At 43.2% G+C, this 26,869-nt stretch overlaps 1 protein-coding gene and 1 pseudogene across 3 annotated transcripts; both read right to left on the bottom strand.

Moving 5' to 3' along the window:
• Positions 1 to 255: 255 nt before the first annotated feature.
• LOC115105601 (schwannomin-interacting protein 1-like) lies at positions 256 to 10,334 on the bottom strand. Of its 3 annotated transcripts, none has more exons than XM_065007357.1 (7): positions 10,249 to 10,334; positions 6,125 to 6,339; positions 3,690 to 3,823; positions 3,482 to 3,560; positions 3,233 to 3,343; positions 2,985 to 3,102; positions 256 to 2,658 (listed from the first exon to the last, which is right to left on the bottom strand). In XM_065007357.1, the coding sequence occupies exons 2-7, from the start codon at positions 6,329 to 6,331 to the stop codon at positions 2,564 to 2,566; spliced, it is 744 nt and encodes a 247-aa protein (XP_064863429.1). In that variant the 5' UTR covers positions 6,332 to 6,339; positions 10,249 to 10,334; the 3' UTR covers positions 256 to 2,563. The 3 variants fall into 3 exon arrangements, with proteins under 3 accessions (XP_064863429.1, XP_029483683.1, XP_029483682.1); XM_029627823.2 differs by lacking the exon at positions 10,249 to 10,334 and adding an exon at positions 7,171 to 7,424; XM_029627822.2 differs by lacking the exon at positions 10,249 to 10,334 and adding an exon at positions 6,908 to 7,122.
• LOC115104681 (uncharacterized) lies at positions 9,939 to 16,069 on the bottom strand (annotated as a pseudogene).
• Between the last annotated feature and the right edge of the window lie 10,800 nt (positions 16,070 to 26,869).

The following is a 26,869-nucleotide window of genomic DNA, read 5'->3' as shown; positions in this document are numbered from 1 at the left end:
CATACTACCTCAATCAGCCTGACTAACCGGTGTCTGTATGTAGCCTCGCTACTGTATATAGCCTGTCTTTTTACTGTTGTTTTATTTCTTTACTTACCTATTGTTCACCTAACAACTTTTTGCACTAGTGGTTAGAGCCTGTAAGTAAGCATTTCACTGTAAGGTCTACACCTGTTGAATTCGGCTCACGTGACAAATAAACTTTGATTTGAGCTAGCAGCATTACAGACACACACACAGTGACAGCACACAACATGAAATAACTAAGGTTTAATGAATGCAATTTTTTTTTTTTAAGTAAATACTGAAAAATACTTCAGAGACAAAAAAGTTAAATGTTACTTCAGGGCACTCATCCTCCTTCCCATAGCTATGAATCTGCTATCACAGTTCATTCTTCCATCAACCTACAAATACACAAGATTGTGAAAGTACGACATATAATAATTGCCTGACAAGGCACAATAGGTCATATGGCCAGGAGTTTTTCCTGACTATATGACTTGAACAGGAAAGAGGGGGTCAGTAACTAGAGCCTGGTGTTTGCTACTGGTGAGGTCACATGGTCAGGAAAATCTCTTTTACTTAGACATAATGAATGGAACAAGGCAATTCCACTCCAGCATGGCCCAATTTATTTTTTAGAGTATCTCAAAATGTTCTGGCAATTCTCACATAAAAACTTAATTGAGAGGAAGGATGTTTAACGTGCCTTATACATTGTATCACAAACCACTTTTTTTGAAAATCATGATGAATGTGGCCATTTTAGGCTCTTTTAGACCCTATAATCTGTGAAACGTACACGGTACAGCCATCTTGGTGTAATTATACTCCTTATAGTGTGCTTTAAAATATGGATTACGGCTGTATTCTGAAAAAGAAAATCCCATGAATTTATTCAACATTAAAAATATTATCAACATCTCAAAGGTACCCTTTTTGATTTAGCTTATTTTTAGGCATCTTGTTTAGAACAATATACTCTTCAAACACATATTTCGAAGGTGGGCTCTGCTAATTTTGAAGAAATTATCAATTTAATACATAGAAATTGACATTGGTTAAGGAAGGACCTATCACAGTTCCTTTTGAATCAATTTTTCCTTTCACTGTGTTGATGGTGCTCATAAAATTGTTTATAACTTTAAAAGTAGCAGAGAGCCCACTCTGGAACGTTGATGTACTTGTAGAGTATATTGTTTAAAAAAATATTTCTAAAAAGGGCCTAAAATGACCACTATAATCATTTTTCAAAAAATGGTGTGTGTCACAAATGTAAAAAGCCTATCAAACATTCATCTTCCCAATGACATTTCTATGTGATAAATGCCAGAACAATCTGAGATACAAAATTATTTTGGGGCTTTGCTCACATGGAATCACCCAATAGCAGCTTTGTGGTTTCCAATGCTGATAGTGGTTATAGTTATGGACGCAAACCACCTAGGTATATCACAAGAGTCAACATACATGTCAATACCCAAAGGCTTATAGGCAATATAAGTGGGCAATTCCCTTACATCAGCAACTATACAAGAGGATAATTCTCCTAAATTAGAAACAAAGAAGCTTCTCCACCAAATTGTTACAGGACAGCTCCCTTTAGCCTGAATATGTAACCCCTAAGCTTGTTTTACACAGGCTGTAAGTGTACAATTCCCTTACATTAAAAGCTGGTATCCCTCCGATATGTAAATGGTTTAAACTATGGCTGTGAAGATTCTCCGTCTGAAGGTTCTCCCAAGAAAAATAAGATTTTTCTTACCACTGGCAATGGACTAGGAGTCAGATATTAGAAATGTTTCAATCACAAATGGCTTAAACTCCTCTTTCTGATATGAAATCTTTTTTGTTAATTACGTGCATGCGTACATCAAAATAGGTCCTAATACAGTACTCTCTCCACTAATGATGATAATGAAGGTTATGCTGTTCGAGATCAGGGGGGGTGATGAGGAGAAAGTTATCCATCAAATGTATTTATAAAGCCCTTTTTTACATCAGTAGATGTAAGTAGATACAGACACCCTGCCTAAAACCCCAAATAGCAAGCAATGCAGATGTAGAAGCACGGTGGCCAGGAAAAACTCCATAAAAAGGCAGGAACATAGGAAGAAACATACAGAGGAACCAGGCTCTGAGGGGTGGCCAGTCCCCTTTTAGCTGTGCCGGGTGGAGATTATAAGAGTACATGGCTATTTAAGGCCAGATTGTTCTTCAAGATGTTCAAACATTCATTGATGACCAGCAGGGTCCAATAATAATCACAGTGATTGTAGAGGGTGCAACAGGTCAGTACCTCAGAAGTAAATGTCAGTTGGCTTTTCATAGCTGAGCATCCGTACCATGCCTGTGTAATGTGGATTGCATTATGATGCCGGTCCAAGATGGTGCTCATTAGTGTTCATCAACATTTCTCCTTTTTATCGAAGAATCATATGTTAAGTAGGATATTAATGGCAACACTTCTGACAGTCTCATAGTGGCATATCTTGGACAGCATCACTTTATCCACTGTTGAGCACAACGACTTCCTGTCCTGTGCACCTGTGGGTAAGGGTTATGTCAGATCCTGTACGTCCAGGAGCATGGCGTCCTGTTTGGTTCTCAGCTGGTCCCTTATCAACAGGTGACCCACCAACTCTGAGCTCAGGTCTGCAAGAATAGAATAGAATATTACTTTGCACAAAAACATATAGATCCTAACACACAAAAACCGTACAGCAAGCACTCACCTGCCAGTTCATTTACTGACACATTATTACCATGTAATAACCACCTTTTTTTCCCATGTAATGACTACAATTTCCATGTTATGATCATGATTTCCATGTTTTTAAAATGTTTATCTAACCTTTATTTAACTAGGCAAGTCAGTTAATTTTAAGAAGAAATTCTTATTTACAATGACGCTCTAACCACTAGGCTACCTGCCGCCCCATGTAAAGACCATGATTACCATGTAATGACCGCCTACTGACCGTGTATGCCGTGGTTGAGTGAGGTCCTGAGGGAGTTGAGCTGCTGTATTGAGCAGGTCTGCAGGTCACAGCGTTCCAGATGCGTCCTCTTAGTGATCACACTACTGCAGGCAAGGTGCTGTGACACACAGGAATTATTTACACATACCAATCCTTACCTCTCTCCCACCACATGCCCACTGTTTCCCTCTATTTCTTCCAACCCTATTTCTTTCACTCCACAGTCCACACTTCTCCATTCTTCTCACCTCCTCTTTCTGTTCAGCTAACAGCTTGTTTTTGAGCGCACTCAGCGCGGCCCTCACTTCCAACTTCAGGCCAGAGGGGTGGTAACCATAGCTACCTGGTCCTATAGAACCCTGACAAACAGGAAACAAAACAAACGCATGGCATGGGTACATATGCATATCTTCATATTTGGCCCTAGAGTGCCGCAATGTGTGTAGGTTTTTGTCCCCGTTTTGCGCTATACTATAAAACAGGAGGGACTCGCTCACTTCTTTGACAGCCCCCTCCTCATCCTCACTCTCACTGTTGTTGATGTAGCATAACTGTAGATTTTTTTGGTTGTGGAATCTAAAATAAGAAAATAAAAAGCCAAAAACAACATGAACACTTAAAAGAGAGAACATAAATTATATGATTTCAGAGAATAAAGAATGAAGTTGAGAATTAGATTGTTTGACTGTTTTTGACTTTTGTTACCTAGACGAGACGACCGTGACTCGACATCTTCCGTAGTCCTCCTCATCCTCCCATTCATCTTTCCTCCACAGCCCACCCTGCCTCTCTTCCGCCCAGCCCCCTGACACACTCCCCTGTTCCGACCCACTCGTACTCTGAAAGAGGGGAACAGAGGGAGGGATCAAGGGATGACATGGGAGGAGGGAAGAGGTGAGATATGTGGTAGTGGGGGAGTTGAGAGTGTAAGCAATAGGTGTCATTAAACCCATCATCGTAGTCTTTTTCAATGCCGGTGGATATTATTAACATGTATAAAGCAAAGAGAGTAGGATTAAGTTGCCCCTAAATGCCGATGGGCACTCTGACTATTTGCATTGACCCCCCTTTTTAATTTTTCAATTACATTCTTGCACTGGCTCTATGCACTCACTAGACTCTCACACATACTACACTGACACTCCAACTACACTCCAACACACACACTTCACAGTGGGGCAAAAAAGTATTTAGTCAGCCACCAATTGTGCATGTTCTCCCACTTAAAAAGATGAGAGAGGCCTGTAATTTTCATCATAGGTACACTTAAACTATGACAGACAAAAGAATCCAGAAAATCACATTGTAGGATTTTTAATGAATTTATTTGCAAATAATGGTGGAAAATAAGTATTTGGTCAATAACAAAAGTTTCTCAATACTTTGTTATATACCCTTTGTTGGCAATGACAGAGGTCAAACGTTTTCTGTAAGTCTTCACAAGACTCCATGCAGATCTCCTCCATGCAGATCTCCTCTAGAGCAGTGATGTTTTGGGGCTGTTGCTGGGCAACACGGACTTTCAACTCCCTCCAAAGATTTTCTATGGGGTTGAGATCTGGAGACTGGCTAGGCCACTCCAAGACCTTGAAATGCTTCTTACGAAGCCACTCCTTTGTTGCCTGGGCGGTGTGTTTGGGATCATTGTCATGCTGAAAGACCCAGCCACGTTTCATCTTCAATGCCCTTGCTGATGGAAGGAGGTTTTCACTCAAAATATCACTATACATGGCCCCATTCATTCTTTCCTTTACACGGATCAGTCGTCCTGGTCCCTTTGCAGAAAAACAGCCCCAAAGCATGATGTTTCCACCCCCATGCTTCACAGTAGGTATGGTGTTCTTTGGATGCAACTCAGCATTCTTTGTCCGCCAAACACGACGAGTTGAGTTTTTACCAAAAAGTTATATTTTGGTTTCATCTGACCATATGACATTCTCCCAATCTTCTTCTGGATCATCCAAATGCTCTCTAGTAAACTTCAGACGGGCCTGGACATGTACTGGCTTAAGCAGGGGGACACGTCTGGCAGGATTTGAGTCCCTGGCGGCGTAGTGTGTTACTGATGGTAGGCTTTGTTACTTTGGTCCCAGCTCTCTGCAGGTCATTCACTAGGTCCCCCCGTGTGGTTCTGGGATTTTTGCTCACCGTTCTTGTGATAATTTTGACCCCACGGGGTGAGATCTTGCGTGGAGCCCCAGATCGAGGGAGATTATCAGTGGTCTTGTATGTCTTCCATTTCCTAATAATTTCTCCCACAGTTGATTTCTTCAAACCAAGCTGCTTACCTATTCCAGATTCAGTCTTCCAAGCCTGGTGCAGGTCTACAATTTTGTTTCTGGTGTCCTTTGATAGCTCTTTGGTCTTGGCCATAGTGTAGTTTTGGAGTGTGACTGTTTGAGGTTGTGGACAGGTGTCTTTTATACTGATAACAAGTTCAAACAGGTGCCATTAATACAGGTAACGAGTGGAGGACAGAGGAGCCTCTTAAAGAAGAAGTTACAGGTCTGTGAGAGCCAGAAATCGTGTTTGTTTGCAGGTGACCAAATACTTATTCTCCACCATAATTTGCAAATAAATTCATTAAAAATCCTACAATGTGATTTTCTGGATTTTTTCCCTCATTTTGTCTGTCATTGTTGAAGTGTACCTATGATGAAAATTACAGGCCTCTCTCATCTTTTTAAGTGGGAGAACTTGCACAATTGGTGGCTGACTAAATACTTTTTTGCCCCACTGTACACTGCTGCTACTCTGTTATCCATCCTGATTTCCTAGTCACTTTTACCCCTACCTACATGTAATATTACCTCACATCCCTGCACATTGACACGATACTGGTACTCCTTGCATACAGTATAGCCTCGTTATTGTGTTACTATTTCCTTTTTTTATCCTTATTTGACCATTGTATTTGTTTGTCTTACTTTTTAACTCATTTTTTGGGGAATGGCTCATAAATAAGCATTTCACGGTAAAGTCTCATCTGTTGTATTTGGCCGCATGTGGCAAATACAATTTCATTTAATCTATGGTCAGTGTTGTGTTGTTCCTGATAATTATTAAGGTCAGGGTTTGGGGCGGGTAAGCTGATCTCAGAACTGTCACAACATCTTCACACTCCCTTCATGCCCGCTGACCTTTGCCCTTTCTCTCCTCTCCTCCTCCTGTTTCTCCAGTTCAGCGATCCTCAGGCTCAGGTCTTCCCAGTGCATGATGGGTAGGTCCTGGTCGTCCTCAGAGGACTCTCCATTCTGACGAAGTCGCCCTGCCCCTTCCCCAGCAAACGGCTGTGTCTCATCACTCTCCTTCTCCTCCGCGGTCTCCTTCTCCGTCTCTCCCTCCATCCTTCACCCTGTTGTGGTGGGCAGATGGCAGAGAAAGGGAGGCCAAGGAAGAAGATTTGATTCATTTTAATTTGGTATAAAGTGATTCACGGTGGGTTGTCTCTGATAAATAAATAAAGTTTGTTTATCAATTAGCAGCTGCCAACACCATTATACACTGTGCACAATCTTACAATAGGATACCAGGATACTCAGGGGAAAAAACCAACAAGTATTGCTTACAGACGTTGGGAAACACTTGGCCTGAACTGTAGGAGAGACTAGTCTATTTCCTAATAGTGAATGGTTTACCTTTCCCATCAACTGAACTAAGATTACATGCACTAGACTACACCCCAAATTCCCACTCTTTTTTAAAAGCTGGAAGTCAATAATTTTCAGACTTGCTATGTCTGACGGTAGAACGATTGCGCTCAGATTTCTTGCCATGAATGTGCTGGAAGGCGCGCACGACACGAATACAAAGTAACTCTTCTCCATTGATATTTAACTCACACACACACACATCGTTGAAGACTTGTTGTTTACAAGTTGAACATTGAAAGGGGCGGGTGGCAAGCGGATACTTTGATTTACCTATTCCAGACCGCGGTGCAGTTTTCCTATTCCCAACATCGCGGTCTCCTTCTCTTGTTTGTCTTTTAAAATTTGATAACGTACGGTTTCCCAGTGGTGTATCGTTTTAATATCCCCCAATAATCTATTAACTTGATTAAACTCTTCCTTGAAGTTAAGGAAACACCCTGCCTGCCTGCCTGCCTGTCTTTCTCCCGTACCCCTTCCCTTTCCTCCCGCCCCCTATTTCCTCTGAGACGTTCCCACAGATTTTTAACCTCTACCTTCTGCAGCAGGGGAAATACGACCGCTTCCTACATCCAATGCGCCACCAGTTGAGCCCTCCGTGCATATCCCGTTTAATTATTGTTGTGTCGGATTCCTGTAAGGGTTGACATTACATGCAATATCCATTTAAGATTAAAACGAGCGGGTGTGATCTGACTCTGGTCCTACATTTCGATCGGGAAACAATGTAAAGGAGAGTTCTAAGAAAGGGTTAGAATATACTCTTAGGTGTCCAATTTCACAATTTTTGGAGATGACGATTCAAACCAGATGGGAACACCCGGTGGGAAACAGAAAGTCACGAGGATTGCTTTTAGTGACAGTCAAATGCATTATAGCATTTGGCGAAAAAACGTAAACATCTCAATTGTTTTTCAAATAATATCATTCTTTATAAGGGACATGTAAAAAATATTTAAATAGTAATTTAATAAAAAGCGGACAATTTGGTTCTATTATTTTCTTGTAATTTTTTATTTCCGTGAAGCTGGGCACTTTTGACATTGGAAACACATTTTGTAAAGTTAATTAAGGATTATATTGAAATACAATATTCAAAAAAATATTTAATATTGATTAATGTGACAATAAGATATTACATGTTTTCTATTTACAATAAGTGAAATAAACTAAGTCGGTGCATTTGTTATAGACTACTAACATGACTTTATCTAGGATTGTGGATGAAAATGTATATATTACTTACATTTACAATACATAATGTCAAGGTAACATTTCAGGAGAGAAGACCTATGTCATTTTGTCCATTTATCCAAAGCTTTCAAGCAGGGGCGCAACTTTGGTTTTAGAAGTGGGAGGGATATTACTATTATTATATATTTTAAAATCTAGCCAGATAAACACTCCAAACAGCCAACTCGACCGCTTGGAGGCGTCCGCATGGACCTAAAGTATACCGTTGCTTCGTTTTGTATCACATTCCAATTATAAAACTGGGGGGTGACAAAAATGAAATTTCAGTAATTTCCTATTTTCTACTCCCCTCTCCCAACCTGGTCTAAGAGCATTTCATATTATTGTGTATTCTGTACGTAAATCCGTCCCACTCCATTTGTATGATATGTTGCGTTTCGTATGGTATGTATTAATTTGTGAATGTCCATCACCCATTTCGTATTTTATGTTACAAATTACAATTTGTATTATATGTTACGAATTTGCTAAAAGTACAATATATTACAAATTTGCAAAACGTACAATGTTACGAATTTGCTAAACTATAAATATATTACGAATTTGCAAACTGAACAATATTTTATGAATTCTAGCTAGGTGGCTAACGTTAGCTAGCTGGATAATATTAGCTAGGCGTTAGGGGTTAAGTTTAGGAGTTAGTTTAAAGGGTTAGGGGAAGGCTTAGCTAAAATGGTTAAGGTTATGGTTAGCTAACATGCTAAGTAGTTGTAAAGTAGTTAAAAAGTAGTATGTATACTGTACAAAAATATAACCACAACATGTAAATTGTTGGTCCATGTTTCATGAGCTGAATAAAATATCCCATACATTTTCCATATGCACAAAAAGTGTATTTCTCTCAAATTTTGTGAACAAATTAGTTCACACTTCATAAGGGAAGGGAATCAGTCATTTTAAATAAATTCCTTAGGCCCTAATCTATGTGTATGGATTTCACGTGACTGGGAATACAGATATGCATCTGTTGGTAACCGATAGATAATTTATTTTAAAAAAGGTAGGGCCGTGGATCAGAAAACCAGTCAGTATCTGGTGTGACCACCATTTGCTTCATGCAGCATGACACATCTCCTTCGCATAGAGTTGACCATGCTGTAGATTGTGGCCTGTGGAATGTTGTCCCACTCCTCTTCAAAGGCTGTGTGAAGTTGCTGGACAATTGGCAGGAACTGGAACATACTGTCGTACATGTCGATCCCACGCATTCCAAACATGCTCAATGGGTGACATTTCTCATTTGCCAAGATATTCCATCCACCTGGCAGGTGTGGCATATCAAGCAGAGAGCATGATCATTACACATGTGGACCTTGTGTCGGGGACAATAAAAGGCCACTCTAAGAGCTGCAGTTTTGTTGTTACACAACACAATGTCACAGATGTCTAAAGTTGTTACACAAGGCAATTTTAGAGAGTTTGGCAGTATGTCCAATCAGCCTCACAACCGCAGATCACGTTACTACACCAGCTCAGGACCTCCACATTCGGCTTCTTCACCTGCATGATCATCTGAGACCAGCCACCTGGACAGCTGATGAAACTGTGGGTTTGCACAACCAAAGGATTTCTGCACAAACTGTCAGGAACCGTCTCAGTGAAGCTCATCTGCGTGTTCCTCGTCCTCACCAGAGTCTTGACCTGACTGCAGTTCGGCATGGTAACCAACTTCAGTGGGCAAATGCTCATCTTCGATGGCCACTGGCACACTGGAGAGGTGTACTCGTCACGGATGAATCCCGGTTTCAACTGTACAGACCAGATAGCATGTATGGCGTCCATCGTGTGGGCGAGCAGTTTGCTGATGTCATATGGTGGTCACACCAGATACTGACTGGTTTTCTAATCCACGCCCCTACCATTTTTTAAGGCTTCTGTGACCAACAGATGCATATCTGTATTCCCAGTCATGTGACCTCCATAGATTAGGGCCTAATGATAATGATTTAAATTGACTGATTTTCTTATATAAAATGTAAGTCAATAAAATCTTTGAAATTGTTGCATCTTGGGTTTATAACTTTGTTCAGTGTAGTTGAAAAGTTGCTAATTAGCTAAAATTGTCTGTGAGGAGATTTGAACTCGCAACCTTTGGGTTGCTAGACATTTGCGTTATACGCCCACCCATTTGAGTTTTGTTTTTGTCTTAAGTAACCATCTGTCTTACGTAACCATACCAAACATTACATATCATACTAGTGTCACTGTTCTGAATTGACCCATTTACTATGTTACATCTAGTCTATGAGACCAGGCTGCCTCTCCTCCTCATTCACCAGCCTGCAGTTCCTGTTGCTCCCACTGGGTCGATAGTTTAGCTGCCTGTAGTTCTGTGGGTGAACATGTCTCTGCCTCCATACCTCCTCATACAGGCTCTGCGTGACAGGGGGCAGAGGGGAAAACCTCCCAGTCTGAGCAAAGGTCTGGGCACTGGTCCTTGTCCATCTTCAGCATATGTTTGAGCTGCACCCCCCTCTCCGCCTTCCTCTTCATCTCTCTCTGGTCCTCCTCTTCCATCTCAGCCCGTGACCGCAGGGTCATGGAGCCCTCCGTCACTGCAAGGGCAAACTGAAGAGAGAGAGGGGTAGTGAATGAGAGATGGTGAGGGAGAGGTGGGATAGCCAGACATTTTGTTCAACAAAAAATAAGATTATCAACAACATCAACCATCTTAAAGCCTCCTTCCTCACCTGACAGTTGAGGTGGGGGAAGGGGCAAATCATTTTGCAGATGTCTATGATGAAGAGTGATGGGAAGGCTGGAGGCATCAGGAACCCTGATGGGTAGAGTAGAGTGGGTTACCAGGTGCTCCTCGATCTCCAGGCCCAGCTGGGCTGGCTCCAGGAAGGGGTAGCTGAAGTTGTAGCCCGTACTGAGCAGCTGGGCCTGGATAATGGACCCATCCTGGAACTGCAGAGACCCACCCTCCTGGACCTCCACCACAGCCTGGCAGACCCAATAGGGCAGAGGGAAGGGCAGGGGCTCAGAGTCACCTGGGCATTAGATCAACCCAGTTCTAGTGAGATGTCCAGTCCTGAGGTGCCAGCACCCAGCACCACCACCGACTGACCTGAGATAGGCCCTGGGTGGCGGTATGAGTGACTGTAGATCACTTTGCCAAGATATAGAGACAGGGGGATGAGAGAGAGGGATATAAAGAGAGATGGCATGAGGCAAAGGCCATGAGTGTTTCCTGACCACCTAACCTGGCCCAGACGTTTTCCAGATCAGGTCATATGGTCAGGAAAACCCAGGCATTAGATATACACTACTTCCGCAAAACTATGTGGACACCCTTTCCCTTCACTGGAACTAAGGGGTCTAGTCTGAAGCATAAAAAACAGCCTCATACCGTTATTCCTTCTCCACCAATCTTTACAGTTGACACTATACATTGAGGCAGGTATCCTTCTCCTGGCATCCGCCAAACCCAGATTTGTCCGTCGGACTGCCAGATGGTTAAGTGCGTGATTCATCATTCCAGAAAACACGTTAACAGTGCTCCAGAGTCCAATGGCGCCAAGCTTTACACCACTCCAGCCGACGCTTGGCATTGCGCCTGGTGATCTTAAGCTGTGTGTGGCTGCTCGGCCATGGAAACCCATTTCATGAAGCTCCTGACGTTGCTTCCAAAGGCAGTTTGGAACGTGGTAGTGAGTTTCTTTATAGCACTTTGTGACATATGCTTATGTAAAAAGGGCTTTACAAATACATTTGATTGATTGTTGCAACCGAAGGCAGACACTTTTTACGCTCTACATGCTTCAGGGGTCCCGTTCTGTGAGCTTGTGTGGCCTACCACTTTGCGCTGAGCCGTTGTTGCTCCTAGACATTTCCACTTCACAATAACAGCACTTAAAGTTGACCGGGGCAGCTCTAGCAGGGCAGAAATTTCACAAACTGTCTTGTTGGAAAGGTGGCATCCTATGATAGTGCCACGTTGAAAGTCACTGAGCTCTTCATTAAGTCTATTCTACTGTCAATGCTTGTCTATGTAGATTGCATGGATATGTGCTTAATTTCATACACCTGTCAGCAACAGGTGTAGCTGAAATAGCCGAATCCACTAATTTGAAGGGGTGTGGCCACACCTTTGTATATATAGTGTAGGAAGAGAGAGAGAGGGCTAGATGGTGACGCTGGTGTGCACCTTTAAATCGCTCAAGCCCAGGGATGGATGGGATGTGGGGGTCAGAGTAGTGCCTACGGGGAGAAAGGGAGAAAGGTGTCAAGGGTTAGGGTGTAAACGACAGGGGTCTTGTTGTCAAGTGAATGTCTAAAGCACATCCACATCTCTTACCCGCTGCAGATTAACACAGAATCAAACGTTTCAGTGTTACGTGATCCCGACTTGTCACGTGAAGTCACCTCCCATGTCGTTATTTGTCCCTTCTCCTCTGTTGCCATGGTGACAGGGATCCCCTCCACCACGGTGCTGAACTAACAAATAGTGGGGGAGAGATGGGTTGAGAGGCTTTAGAGTCTTGTCCTATGAAAACTAATACACTTTTTCCTTTTTTCACCTGAAATCGATGTGTGGACATTCCTTCTCTACCCCTGACAAAGGACCATGAGGCATTGTGTGTGAGTGGACGGTACCTACCTTGATGTTTGGTGTGATGCGGTGGCTCTGGCAGTATCTCTCCAGATATCTCTGCACTTCCTGGTGTCCTTGGAAGGAGGAAGCTGGGGGTCAAAGAGGAAGTCAGGGAACATCATCACCTCCTTTGGCAAGTTGGTCCTGCATAGAGGGACAGTAAAACACGAGACACACAATAAGACCTGGGTCATGTCAGAGAGAGAGAAAAACAGAGAAAGAGGGGTGAGGTTAGAGTGTTACAGTACCTGAGGTCTCTCTGTACATGCTGCTGTGAATGGGCAGCCCATTGTCATAGCTACCGGTATATTCCTTGTAGAACCAGGTGCCACCCACATGTTCCGTGAGCTCCTAGGCGACGGGTGGTGCAAAGGTGTCTGGGCGGGACAGGATGTGACGTGCGGCACACAGAACTGCATCTCCCTCACCCACCACTGCAACTCGCAGCTGGTGCATCGTCACGGTCCTGTCAGAGGACACAGACAGACAGGGGGACATGCCAATCACAAAGCCTTGAATACAATTACATCAGGGACCTATTCAGGAGGGTGTTTATAGCATTACAGCTAGAGAACTGAGTAATAACTGAAGAAAACTGACAGGGGCACTGTGAAACAATACTGACACCCAATAGACAATTTGAACTGTCAGCTGCCTGAATTTTTTTTTTTTTTTGACAGATTCCATGCCCCACGGGCACAGTAGTTTGAAATGGAATTGTATTTAACTTCTGGCTTCCCATGGACTGTTTCTGTGCAACCCAGTACAATTGACAGCAACACTAGTGTATTTAAATACACTTGCGTTGCTAAAAGCATCTACTCAGGCAGCACACCATACAATCAATTGCCCTTTGGGACACCATAATCATTGCTCTCGAAAACCCTACACTATCGAAAACCGTTCTCTATAAGTAGGGTTTTACGTAAGCCAATAAATTCACCCACTGTGTCCATGTGAACCACAATTATGACACTGTGTTTTAACATTTTGAAAGTCAATATTAATCTCTTCCAAACCGGTTTTCGAAACATATGCTGATATACCCCTTATCTTTCACATCAAAGAGAAAGAATATTTCAAATAAAAAAATATTGTTACTGTAGCATTTTTACACAGATTCACTAGCTGTGGGTGCCTCCAGTTAACAGACTACACTTCCTCCCCAGTTAAGATCACACACAGGTATTTGGAGAATGCTAGAAAGCTAATTAGCACAGGTGGCCAAGCCTAGTCTCAGACTAGACGTAACATAGTAAACATGAATCCGGAACACTCAAATTGGTATGATATGTCACGTTTGGTATGGTTACATAAGACAGATGATTACTTCAGGCAAAAACAAAAGGAAGGTGTTTGGTCAGGGTGGATGTATAATGCGAATATCTAGCAACCTAGGGGTCGCAAGTTCAAATCTCATCATGAACAACTTTAGCATTTTAGCTAATTAGCCACATCAACTGCTTTTTAGCTACTTTGCATGTTAGCTAACCCCCTAAGCCTTTAACATAATTCCTAACCGTAAAACTTAAACTTGACAGATCCATTGGATTCACTAATACTTTCATCATGGACAACATGCAAAGTGTAGCTGCAGCTTTCAATAAAAGTGTTGTACTGTATACAATTGCTGGTATCAACACAGCTCTGTCTTCTGTGGCTAAAGCAGTCTGGACTGGTTGAAGCAAAGTGGGAAGGATTATTTTTTAAAGTGTTTCAGTCTGCCGTGAATCATCATAATTCATACACCAGTAAGCATCTATAGATAACATGCCAAGATAGCTACATGTACATACGTTGTCTCAACTGTATCAAAGTCATTTTCATTTTCATTGCTAGCTATATAGCTGCATAGCTTGCTAGACAGTTGCATACAGGCTGTATCACATCTGACCATGATTGTGAGTCCCATAGGGCGGTGCACAATTGGCCCGGGGTAAACCGTCATTGTAAATAAGAATTTGTGCTTAACTGACTTGCCTAGTTAAATCAATTAAATATTTGTGGTTTACATTTTTTTTAAAGCAACTGGCAGCTCAGTTAGCTGTCTTAATGTTGCTTCATCCCGCAACGAGTCATCCGTAAACAATGGCTCATTGCAAGACGAAGCAAGTTATAACAATGAGCCATTGTTTACGGATGACTCGTTGCGGGATGAAGCAACATTAAGACAGCTAACTGAGCTGCCAGTTGCTTTAAAAAAAATGTAAACCACAAATATTTAATTGATTTAACTAGGCAAGTCAGTTAAGCACAAATTCTTATTTACAATGACGGTTTACCCCGGGCCAATTGTGCACTGCCCTATGGGACTCCCAATCATGGTCAGATGTGATACAGCCTGGAATTGAACCAGGGACTGTTGTGACACCTTTTGCACTGCGATGCAGTTCCCTAGACCACTGCACCACTGGGGAGCCCAAATGTTGATTGCTGATGTGCTAAGGCATGCATGACGATAATATTTTTTATGTTTGCCAGTTTGACATGTTTAACTAGCTAGCTACCGAAAATAGCTACTGTTGTGCGAATGCTAATCGATTAGCAAGCTAATCAAACCTCATGTTACGTTGTAGGGACACATGCTAAATTTGCTAGCTAGTTATTGGATTATAGATTGAGGTAATTTTTTTGCATGTTCAACCAGCTGGCTAGCTAACCAGCTCATAATTATGAAGTTAAATGTTAGCTAGTAATCGTGCGTCTGCATTGTAGTTGTTGGACTAAGTTATGTGAAAGATTAGTGGAATCTGTGTGGGTAGCTGGACAGGTAGGATGACTGACAGTGAAGGTGAACAGGTGGTCACGTGTCAGGTGACAGAGGAATGTATGAGACTGAGGCAGGAATTCCTTTAACCATAAAGTGGTATATTTACTGGGTAGTCTGTGCTGCATCACAAAGGAAACAAATAACATGTATACAATCAAATTCATAATCAAAGATCAAATCATATCATTCATTATTAACATAAATTAGGGAATTCAACAGTCCAGTTCATTAAGAAGTCAATAGTAATCATCCGCGAGTCATTTAGGCTCACAACTATTTATCATAAATCATGAGAATACAAACAGTGAATGGTTATACAATCTATAATCCCCATGATCAAAGTCAATCAGTTAGCAAACAATGACGTTTCTCATTTCACGCTTTCAACAGTCTTCATGTGTACATATAATTAATTTCAATACACATGAACCATATCGATTGTATAATTGGCCTATGAGCATCCGTAGGGCCGTGATCTTTGACAATTCACATTACACAATATGTTTGAAGCTGCGCTCCAAGCCGCGCTCCGCGGTGATAACTATAAACAATAACTGAATGGCCCACTCTCCCGATCGCCACAGATAATTCAGAAAGGTAACATGAAAGGTAACAAAGTCGGTGGACTTACGTGGATTCATGGACGCACAGAACTTCTGAATGAGATGGAGTTAAGGAAGAGAAAGCAGCGAGATCAGGCGATGGCAATTTCCTCCTTTTATGGAGTTGAGATCTGTCGGACATTTCCACCTGACCTAATTAAAGCGCCCCTGACCCAGCTGAGTAAATGGCAATGAATTAAAGGAGTATTCCACCAACTCCATGGGCCTTTTCTACATTATGTGTGTACAGGGCATTTTAGTACAGCTGTAGCAGTCAACAGGGAATAACAAGCTATAGGATATGATTTAATTCATGTTTTAAACCTATTTTTCTTTCAGCATAAACCTGCTCTCCGCCGCCAGTACAAGGAGATGATTGAGGGTGAACAAGCAACACTTCAGGTATTTTGTCTGTGTACTTTGAGCTTATTGCTTGGACTTGGGGGTCATTTAATGTTATTACTGGTATGTTATTAATGTTATTACAAGGTTTTAATGTATTTTAAATTTTTGTCTGCTTTCCTCCTTTACAACTTTAACTGTCTGGAGCTTTCACTCAGATGAAACCAGGTTTCAGCTGCTGTGCAATGTTGATGTCCTTCCTCCCAGAGTTGTGAAAGCATCTCCCGGGTTTTGAGATTAAATGCCATGGACATTACATGTCCTACTCCAAAGGGAAATATGCTCTCAGGCTAGATTCCTTTGTTTATATCATAACATGACCTGAACCAAAGTTACTCAAAGGATCTTATGATATACGCTTAAGTCTAGATATTGTTTTTACCTAAGCTTTTGTGTTTGTGTGTTTTAAGTAACTTTAGCACTTGTAGTGAAATATTTCATTGTTTTTTTACGCACTACCTCACTGCTTTAGCACAATGCCACATTCGCATGTGTTCCAATATGCATTCTTTAAGAGATGGGTGGGTCTAAGGCTTTAGAGGGTCCTACCATCAGTAACACACTACGCCGCCAGGGACTCAAATCCTGCAGTGCCAGACGTGTCCCCCTGCTTAAGCCAGTACATGTCCAGGCCCATCTGAAGTTTGCTAGAGAGCATTTGGATGATCCAGAAGAAGATTGGGAGAATGTCATATGGTTAGATGAAACCAAAATATAACTTTTTGGTAAAAACTCAACTCGTTGTGTTTGGAGGACAAAGAATGCTGAGTTGCATCCAAAGATCACAATACCTACTGTGAAGCATGGGGGTGGAAACATCATGCTTTGGGGCTGTTTTTATGCACAGACTGATCCGTGTAAAGGAAAGAATGAATGGGGCCATGTATCGTGAGATTTTGAGTGAAAACCTCCTTCCATCAGCAAGGGCATTGAAGATGAAACGTGGCTGGGTCTTTCAGCATGACAATGATCCCAAACACACCGCCCGGGCAATGAAGGAATGGCTTCGTAAGAAGCATTTCAAGGTCCTGGAGTGGCCTAGCCAGTCTCCAGATCTCAACCCCATAGAAAATCTTTGGAGGGAGTTGAAATTCCGTGTTGCCCAGCAACATCCCCAAAACATCACTGCTCTAGAGGAGATCTGCATGGAGGAATGGGCCAAAATACCAGCAACAGTGTGTGAAAACCTTGTGAAGACTTACAGAAAATGTTTGACCTCTGTCATTGCCAACAAAGGGTATATAACGAAGTATTGAGATATACTTTTGTTATTGACCAAATACTTATTTTCCACCATAATTTGCAAATAATGTGAGTTTCTGGATTTTTTGTCTCATTTTGTATGTCATAGTTGAAGTGTACCTATGATGAAAATTACAGGCCTCTCTCATCTTTTTAAATATATTAAGCATATTTTAAATCAAAACCCTTGAATTTTCTCCATCTCTGTAGCTATCATACTCTGCTTCCACTGGGAATTCCACTGATTTCCAATCTCCGTCCTCCAGAAAGTGGAGAGCATTCGCAACACTTTTGCAGTTCTTCGTGCTATCTTTAAAAAAAGCTGCGTTAGAAAGGATTACTTACACATACTGAGCAGCTCATGTTATAGACAGAAGTGTGCTACATGGCAGACCAATCCAAACTCATCTAAGTGTAACAGGGTTGGTTCTCTTTCGTTATGGGTTACCATACGACCTATGGAAACTCCCCCTTCACGTGATGTGATTGAGATGCTTAATATATGTTTACAGTCACGCCACACACTAACTGTACCTGCGTGACCTGTCACTATAAAAGGCAGTGTGGTGTGACATACTGTCTTTACTTCACTCTCATGTTTATGTATTTTACATTACGAGATTACTATTAATCCCCTTCACATTATTTTCTCACGGAATTATGATTCTTTAACGATTTGAGGAGGTGCCGTGAGTAGTTGATTTTTATCAAATCTACTCCCCCCTCTCTCGTTATTGTGCCTTTCCATACTAGCTAGCTTTTATTGCTTCTTGTTGGGCATTTCCATCCTTGTATGTTCGCTAGCTAGCTAGTTTCAGGTCTATCCTGTTACCTCATAAATTAGCTAGTAGCTAGCCACACATATCTACCATAGCTAGTTAGCTTGCTGTACATGTTGTTGGAATTTGTTGACCCGCAGTGTCATGCCAGTCCTGCTTGACTGCCACACCAGCCTGTACATGGAGCTGTAGGCTACCAGTCCTCGATTGACCGAGTCCACCAACGCTGAGACTGACAGTCCACGTTTGACTGTGTCAGTCAGATCAAATCAACATCAAATCAAATCAAATGTATTTATATAGCCCTTCGTACATCAGCTGATATCTCAAAGTGCTGTACAGAAACCCAGCCTAAAACCCCAAACAGCAAGCAATGCAGGTGTAGAAGCACGGTGGCTAGGAAAAACTCCATAGAAAGGCCAAAACCTAGGAAGAAACCTAGAGAGGAACCAGGCTATGTGGGGTGGCCAGTCCTCTTCTGGCTGTGCCGGGTGGAGATTATAACAGAACATGGCCAAGATGTTCAAATGTTCATAAATGACCAGCATGGTCGAATAATAATAAGGCAGAACAGTTGAAACTGGAGCAGCAGCACAGTCAGGTGGACTGGGGACAGCAAGGAGTCATCATGTCAGGTAGTCCTGGGGCACGGTCCTAGGGCTCAGGTCAGTTGAAACTGGAGCAGCAGCATGGCCAGGTGGACTGGGGACAGCAAGGAGTCATCATGTCAGGTAGTCCTGGGGCATGGTCCTAGGGCTCAGGTCAGTTGAAACTGGAGCAGCAGCATGGCCAGGTGGACTGGGGACAGCAAGGATTCATCATGTCAGGTAGTCCTGGGGCATGGTCCTAGGGCTCAGGTCCTCCGAGAGAGAGAAAGAAAGAGAGAAGGAGAGAATTAGAGAACGCACACTTAGATTCACACAGGACACCGAATAGGACAGGAGAAGTACTCCAGATATAACAAACTGACCCTAGCCCCCCGACACATAAACTACTGCAGCATAAATACTGGAGGCTGAGACAGGAGGTAGCTTTATACAGGGGGCAGTTTCAAGCCCAGACCTTGATACATGTTTAAGTGGGACCACAAAGCATGACACGTCACAGCCAAATGGTAGATTAAGTCACTAGACAGTCATATGGCAAACATTGAGTCTGCCCTCAAGAACATCCTGGCCAGGCTTCCTCTGCCAGGACCAAACCTAACCTCTACCTTTGAATGGAGCATGGTTGTTGAATCGGATGACACTGACGTATTGTCCACAAGAGCCTCACACTCTTATGACAACAGACTAAGACAACAGACTATGACAACAGACAACAGACTACCGCCCCAATAGATCCACAGACGATGCAATCGCCATCGCACTGCACACTGCCCTATCCCATCTGGACAAGAGGAATACCTATGTAAGAATACTGTTCATTGACTATAGCTCAGCATTCAACACTATAGTACCCTCCAAGCTCATAATTAAGCTTGAGGCCCTGGGTCTGAACACAGCCCTTGCAACTGGGTCCTGGACTTCCTGACGGGCCGCCCCCAGATGGTGAAGGTAGGAAACAAAACCTCCACTTCGCTGTTCCTCAACACAGGGGCCCCACAAGTGTAAGTGCTCAGCCCCCTTCTATACTCCCTGTTCACTCAACTCAATCATCAAGTTAGCAGACGACACAACAGTAGTAGGTCTGATTAGCAACAATGACGAGACAGCCTACAGAGAGGAGGTAAGGTCCCTGGGAGTGTAGTGCCAGGAAAATAACCTCTCACTCAATGTCGACAAAACAAAGGAGCTGATTGTCGACTTCAGGAAACAGCAGAGGGAACACGCCCTTTTTCACATCGATGGGACCGCAGTGGAGCAGGTGGAAAGCTTTAAGTTCCTTGGTGTACACATCCCTGACAATCTGAAATGGTCCACCCACACAGACAGTGTGGTAAAGAGCCTCAGGAGGCTGAAGAAATTTGTCTTGGTACCTAAAACCCTCACAAACTTGAACTTTTACAACTTTTCACGCCTGGTTTGGGGGCAGGACCGAACCATTTCATATAAATAGAGGGTGGCAATACAGAGGCTCCCTGGATGTTTACTTTATTTTAAAAAACAAGAAAAGAAATCGTTAGTTTTATTTGTACATTGTAAATATAACATTATATTAATGATTATAGGCTAATAATTTAATATCGATATTTTTTAACCTAATGTTCTAATAATTTTATAGGACCCCTGTCAGTCATAGGCCCTTAGAATCCTACAATCCCCCCCATATGCCCCTGCCAGTGCATAAATTCTGGCACCAAAAGGCTCTTGAACAGCTTCTATCCCCAAGCAATAAGACTGATATATAGCTAACAAAATAGCTGCATGGACTATCTGAGTCAACCTTGTATCCTCATTGACATTTTTATTTTTGTCTCTATGCACACTCACAGGGCCCTACACACTCACACACTCACTCCATCATCTGCTCACTCACACATGACATGCACCTACTTTTATACCGACTCTACACACACGCACACACACTCACATACAAGCTGCTGCTACTCTGTTGATCTTATATCCTGATGCCTAGTCACCTTAACCGTATACATAAACTCAGCAACGAAAGAAACGTCCCTTTTTCAGGACCCTGTCTTTCAAAGACAATTCGTAAAAATCAAAATAACTTCACCGATCTTCATTGTAAAGGGTTTAAACACTGTTTCCCATGCTTGTTCAATGAACCATAAACAATTAATGAACATGCACCTGTGGAATGATCGTTAAGACACTAACAGCTTACAGACGGTAGGCAATTAAGGTCACAGTTATGAAAACTTAGGACACTAAAGAGGCCTTTCTACTGACCCTGAAATACACCCAAGAAAGATGCCCAGGGTCCCTGCTCATCTGCGTGAACGTGCCTTAGGCATGCTGCAAGGAGGCATGAGGACTGCAGATGTGGCCAGGGCAATAAATTGCAATGTCCATACTATGAGAAGCCTAAGACAGTGCTACAGGAAGACAGGACGGACAGCTGATCGTCCTCGCAGTGGCAGACCACGTATAACAACACCTGAACAGGATTGGTACATCCGAACATCACACCTGTGGGACAGGTACCGGATGTCAACAACAACTGCCCGAGATACACCAGGAACACACAATCCCTTCATCAGTGCTCAGACTTTCCGCAATAGACTGAGAGAGGCTGGACTGAGGGCTTGTAGGCCTGTTGCAAGGCAGGTCCTCACCAGACTTCACCGGCAACAACATTGCATATGGGCACAAACCCACCGTCGCTGGACCAGACAAGACTGGCAAAAAGTGCTCTTCACTGACGAGTCGCGGTTTTGTCTCACCAGGGGTGATTGTCGGATTCGCGCTTATTGTCGAAGGAATGAGCGTTACACCGAGGCCTGTACTCTGGAGCGGGATCGATTTGGAGGTGGAGGGTCCGTCATGGTCTGGGGCGGTGTGTCACAACATCATCGGACTGAGCTTGTTGTCATTGCAGGCAATCTCAACGCTGTGCGTTACAGGGAAGACATCCTCCTCCCTCATGTGGTACCCTTCCTGCAGGTTCATCCTGACATGACCCTCCAGCATGACAATGCCACCAGCCATACTGCTCGTTCTGTGGGTGATTTCCTGCAAGACAGGAATGTCAGTGTTCTGCCATGGCCAGCAAAGAGCCTGGATCTCAATCCCATTGAGCACGTCTGGGACCTGTTGGATCGGAGGGTGAGGGGTAGAGCCATTCCCCCCAGAAATGTCCGGGAAGTCGCAGGTGCCTTGGTGGAAGAGTGGGGTAACATCTCACAGCAAGAACGGGCAAATCTGGTGCAGTCCATGAGGAGAAGATGCACTGCAGTACTTATTGCAGCTGGTGGCCACACCAGATACTCACTGTTAGTTTTGATTTTGACCCACTCTTTGTTCAGGGACACATGATTCAATTTCTGTTAGTCACATGTCTGTGGAACTTGTTCAGTTTATGTCTGTTGTTGAATCTTGTTATGTTCATACAAATATTTACACGTTTAATATTTACATGTTAAGTTTGCTGAAAATAAACGCAGTTGACAGTGAGGGGACGTTTCTTTTTTTGCTGAGTTTATCTACCTTTATCACTCCAGTATCCCTGCACATTATAAATATGGTATGTTATTCATATTTCTTCTTATTTCTTGTTTTTTTTCTAGTATTACATTGTTATTGATTATTGCATTGTTTGGTTTAGAGTTGGCAAGAAAAGCATTTCATTGTACTTGTGCATGTGACATTAAAACTTGTAACTTGAAACCCCTGCCATGACAAGCATATGCACTCACTTAGCTACAGTTCGTGGTGGAGATGGGAATGGTTTTGGCCATTCCCCCGTATGGACAAATCATTTGCTTCGCTTGTTCTGCCTGCTGCTCTGCCTGCTTCTCTCTGTCACAGTTCAGACCAAGAGCTGCCTAAAAAAGGATGCAGGCCTTCTGATCGCTTCCTACGCTAGACAGCTGCTAGGCTTAGCAATTCAGCAGTGATTCTGCTCTTCTATCAGAAGCAGCTGCAGGAATGCCTCTCCACAAACCATGATGCCATTTATGGTCCAAGCTCCCATTACTCCCGTCCCACAAATTGTCTTTCAACATTCATACTGAGAAAACGGGTGACAGTGCTAGAGAGTCAGTGGCTTCTAGGCCTCCTAGCTGCTGCAGTCCATGTTGTACCAATTGGGCTTTCTCCATATGTGGCCAATAGAGTGCTGGTACAACAGACACAATCTATGTCCCAGAAGGGACAAACAAAAAGTGTTAACAATTTCAATGAGTTGCTGGAGAGCAATACAAAGGTGGCACCAAGCACTTTCCCAGTGGAGTTCTCCTAGGCGCATTTCACAACCAGGTGATTTTGACCACAGACTCCTCCCCACAGGGATAGGGAACAGTCTTGAACCAGTCAGGGTTCCATTGTGTATGGTCATCACAATGGACAGCAGTTCCCCTTGCACTTCAACACTTTCTCCTAGTACTGAGAGGACAGCATGTACTGATATGGACAGACAACACAGCCGTGGTTGCACACATCAACTGCCAGGGTAGACTGAGGTCAATGGCACTGCATTAGGTAGCAAGGGACTAACTTCTTTGGGCAAACAGACACCGTATGTCCCTCAGAGCAATAGACCTGCCGGGGCTGGAGAATCAGGCAGCAGACCTTCTCTTCAGAGGGGAGGCCCTCTTCCTTTAGACTGGAAGATACATCCTACAGTAGTGGAGATGATCTGGGCGTGATTCAGAAAGTCCATCGCTAATCTGTTTGCATCGCAAGGCTCAACCCATTGTCCTATGTGGTTCTCTATAAGGTCCAGCAGGCCCACTCGGGGTCAATGCCCTGTCACACAGATGGCCAAGGGGGGTGCTGTATACATTTCCACTAATTCCCTTGCTCCCTCAGGTCTTCAAGGTAGGTCAGTCTCAAGAGTGTGTAGTTGCTCCACATTGGCCACAACATCACTGGCTTTCAGACCTTGTACAGCTGACAACCTCCCAACAAGCTTTTGCACCCCAAACCCAGAATACTGAAGTTGTGGGTGTAGCCCTTGAATGTGACCGCATTGTAGCTGCAGGGTTGCCCTCCTTGGTAATTGGCATCCTCTGTGCGAAGTGGAATGTGTTTAGGAAGCGATGTGTCGACCATGCAGAATCGCCATCTTCCTGCCCAAATTCTGTCATTTTGACATTGCTCCAAGAGCTTTTGGCTGCAGGAAGTCCCCATCCATATTGAAAGTGTATATGGCAGCCATGTCTCTCTCTATGGGTCATGACCAGATTGCGGATGCATCACCAGGGACACAACCTCTAGTATTGCAATTCATGAAAAGTGCCCGCAGGCTACGGCCCCCCAAGGCTCCTACAGTACCCTCATGGGAGTTAGATGTTGTCCTACAATCACTTATGAGCCCACCATTTGAGCCCGTCTTCACTTGAGCAATGTGAGCTCTCAGTCAAGACTCCCTTTCTATTGGTTATTGTTTCAGCAAAGCCTGTTGGAGAATTGTGCTGAACAAAAATATAAACGCAACATGCAACAATTTCAACAATTATACTGAGTTACAGTGTATAGAAATACATTCAGTAGGCCCTAATCTATGGATTTCACATGACTGGGCAGGGGCGTAGCCAGGGGAGGCATAGGCCCACCCACTGGAGAGCCAGGCCCAGCCAATCAGAATGAGTTGTTCCCCACAAAAGGGCGTTATAACAGATATAAATACTAATCAGTTTCAATAATCTGTCCGGTTGGATGGTGTCAGACGATCCCACAGGTGAAGAATCTCTAAAACAACGTTGGAGGTGGCTTATCGTAGAGAACATTCAATTCTCTGGCAACAGCTCTGGTGGACATTCCTGCAGTCAGCATGCCAATTGCACACTCCCTCAAAACTTGAGACATCTGTGGCATTGTGTTCTGTGACAAAATTACACATTTTAGAGTGGCCTTATATTGTCCCCATTTCAAGGTGCACCTGTGTAATGATCATGCTGTTTAATCAGCTTCTTGATATGTCACACCTGTCAGGTGGATGGATTATCTTGGCTAAGGAGAAATGCTCACTAATAGGGATGTAAACAAATTTGTGCACAACATTTGAGAGAAATAAGATTTTTGTGTTTATGGAACATTTTGGTGATCTTTTATTCCAGCTCATGAAACATGAGACCAACACTCTATATGTTGCGTTTATATTTTTGTTCAGTATACATGTACTTTCTACCCATCCTTCATGCCTCACTTTAGCAGAAGATGGATGTAAGGGAGTGCTTCGGCCAAATCCAGGATTCTTACCAAAGGTGCTTTCATCATTACGTGCTAACCAGCCCTTAATTATAGTGACATTTCTTCCGCCTTCTCACAAGAGTGTCATGAGTTGCATACACTTTGCCCAATTAGGACATTGAGTGCATATCTTGCTGAAACAAGAGCTGTTTGTCAAACAGAACAGCTTTTTGTGTGTTATGGGGAGAATACCATAGTGCGGCGCACAATTGGCCCAGCGTTGTCCGGGTTAGGGGAGGGTTTGGCTGGGGTAGGCGGTCATTGTAAATTAAGAATTTGTTCTTAACTGACTTGACTAGTTTAATAAAGGTTAAATATATATATTTTTAAATAAACACCAAGGGTGTGATGTCTCGAAGCCGAGACTGGAACATTGTATTACCACTGCAGTGTCAAAATCATATGCTGCAGTAGGTAGACCAACTCCAGACAGCGTAGTAGCACACTCCACCAGGGGTATGGACACTCCACCAGGGGTATGGACACTTCATGGGCCATGTTATGAAGGGCCTCCCTGGACTCTATCTGTTCTGTTGCAAGTTGGGCTACAGACTCAATTTTATGTCAACAAGTCAGTGGGCCCTGTGGTTCTGGACAAGGCACGCCCGTGGACCTTGTACATACGTACTTATCAACCATCAGTGAGATGGATGTTCTATACAGAGGCCTTCCACTCTTGGTGGTGTTGCACCCAATTGATGCCTCATGTTGTAAGTTCTAGCTTTCAGTTCGCTTGTGTATATGGTTGTGTACCACAGTTGAGATTCTGTGTTGCCCTGTTGGGTAATTGTAATCTGTTGCATCCTGTGGTGGATGCAAGGAAGTCCCAGGGACTCATCTGGACTAAGTTAAATGGTGAATTATCCTACTCTGTTGTCCAAATGACCTCTCTGGTACAGCCTCTCCTGTAGGTTGTTTGGTGACCCGTTATGAAAACGATAGAGAACTTGGGTTACAGGTGTAACCATGGTTCTCTGAGTAGAGTAACTGGTCGCCACGCTTTCATGTCGTTCCTCCACCTCCGTGGGGTTTGAGTGAAGTAACAGACAGTATGTCATGCCACAGTGCTTTTTATAGTGGTAGGTCACGTGGGTAAAATAAGGGTGTGGCGTATGCCATAGGTCATGCTTACAGATGGGGGGAGATTGCGAACTTCAGTTCTTCCCAGTCTGATATTGACGTGCAAGTGGGATGTCATGTCCTGAAATACTGTATTCTATTTTCATATTTACAATGTGTATGAGTTCTCTATGTACATGTCCTGATGTGTATAAATATGTGTACGGTACTTGTTAGATATTGGGGGCATCCAGAGATGTGCTTTTGTTATTGCTGTAAGTGTCACGGATCTCTCCGGGACTGCTGCTCATTTTGTCCACCAGTTCTGGAGGTCGACGTCACCAGCCTTCTATGCTTCACTGAACTGGATTCGTTATCATCAACCCCGATTCCGCACACCTGGTTCCCATTTCCTCTGATTAGTATGTTATATATGTGCCTTCTGTTCTCCATTGTCCTTGTTGGTTATTGTTCCCATGTCCGTTGGTTGTGTGACTACCTATGCATTGTTTCAGCTTCTGTGCCGTGTATTTTTGTGCATTACGGGTCTCGTCCCGTGTCATTCTACGACGTTTACCCTCACTCTTTCGTTTGGGTACGTCCCAGTGGTTTGTATACGTGTTTGTTTTGGGTGTATTAAAAAACCCTATTATGTATTCCTGCGCCTTTCTCCAAATCCTTTATACCAGCGTGATAGTAAGAATGAGTTAGCTAG

Source organism: Oncorhynchus nerka, linkage group LG22, assembly GCF_034236695.1.
Source record: "Oncorhynchus nerka isolate Pitt River linkage group LG22, Oner_Uvic_2.0, whole genome shotgun sequence".
In the NCBI taxonomy this organism is placed as follows: Eukaryota; Metazoa; Chordata; class Actinopteri; order Salmoniformes; family Salmonidae; genus Oncorhynchus; species Oncorhynchus nerka.
The sequence above is the reverse complement of the archived record's forward strand: the minus strand, read 5'-3'. Positions and strand labels throughout refer to the sequence as shown.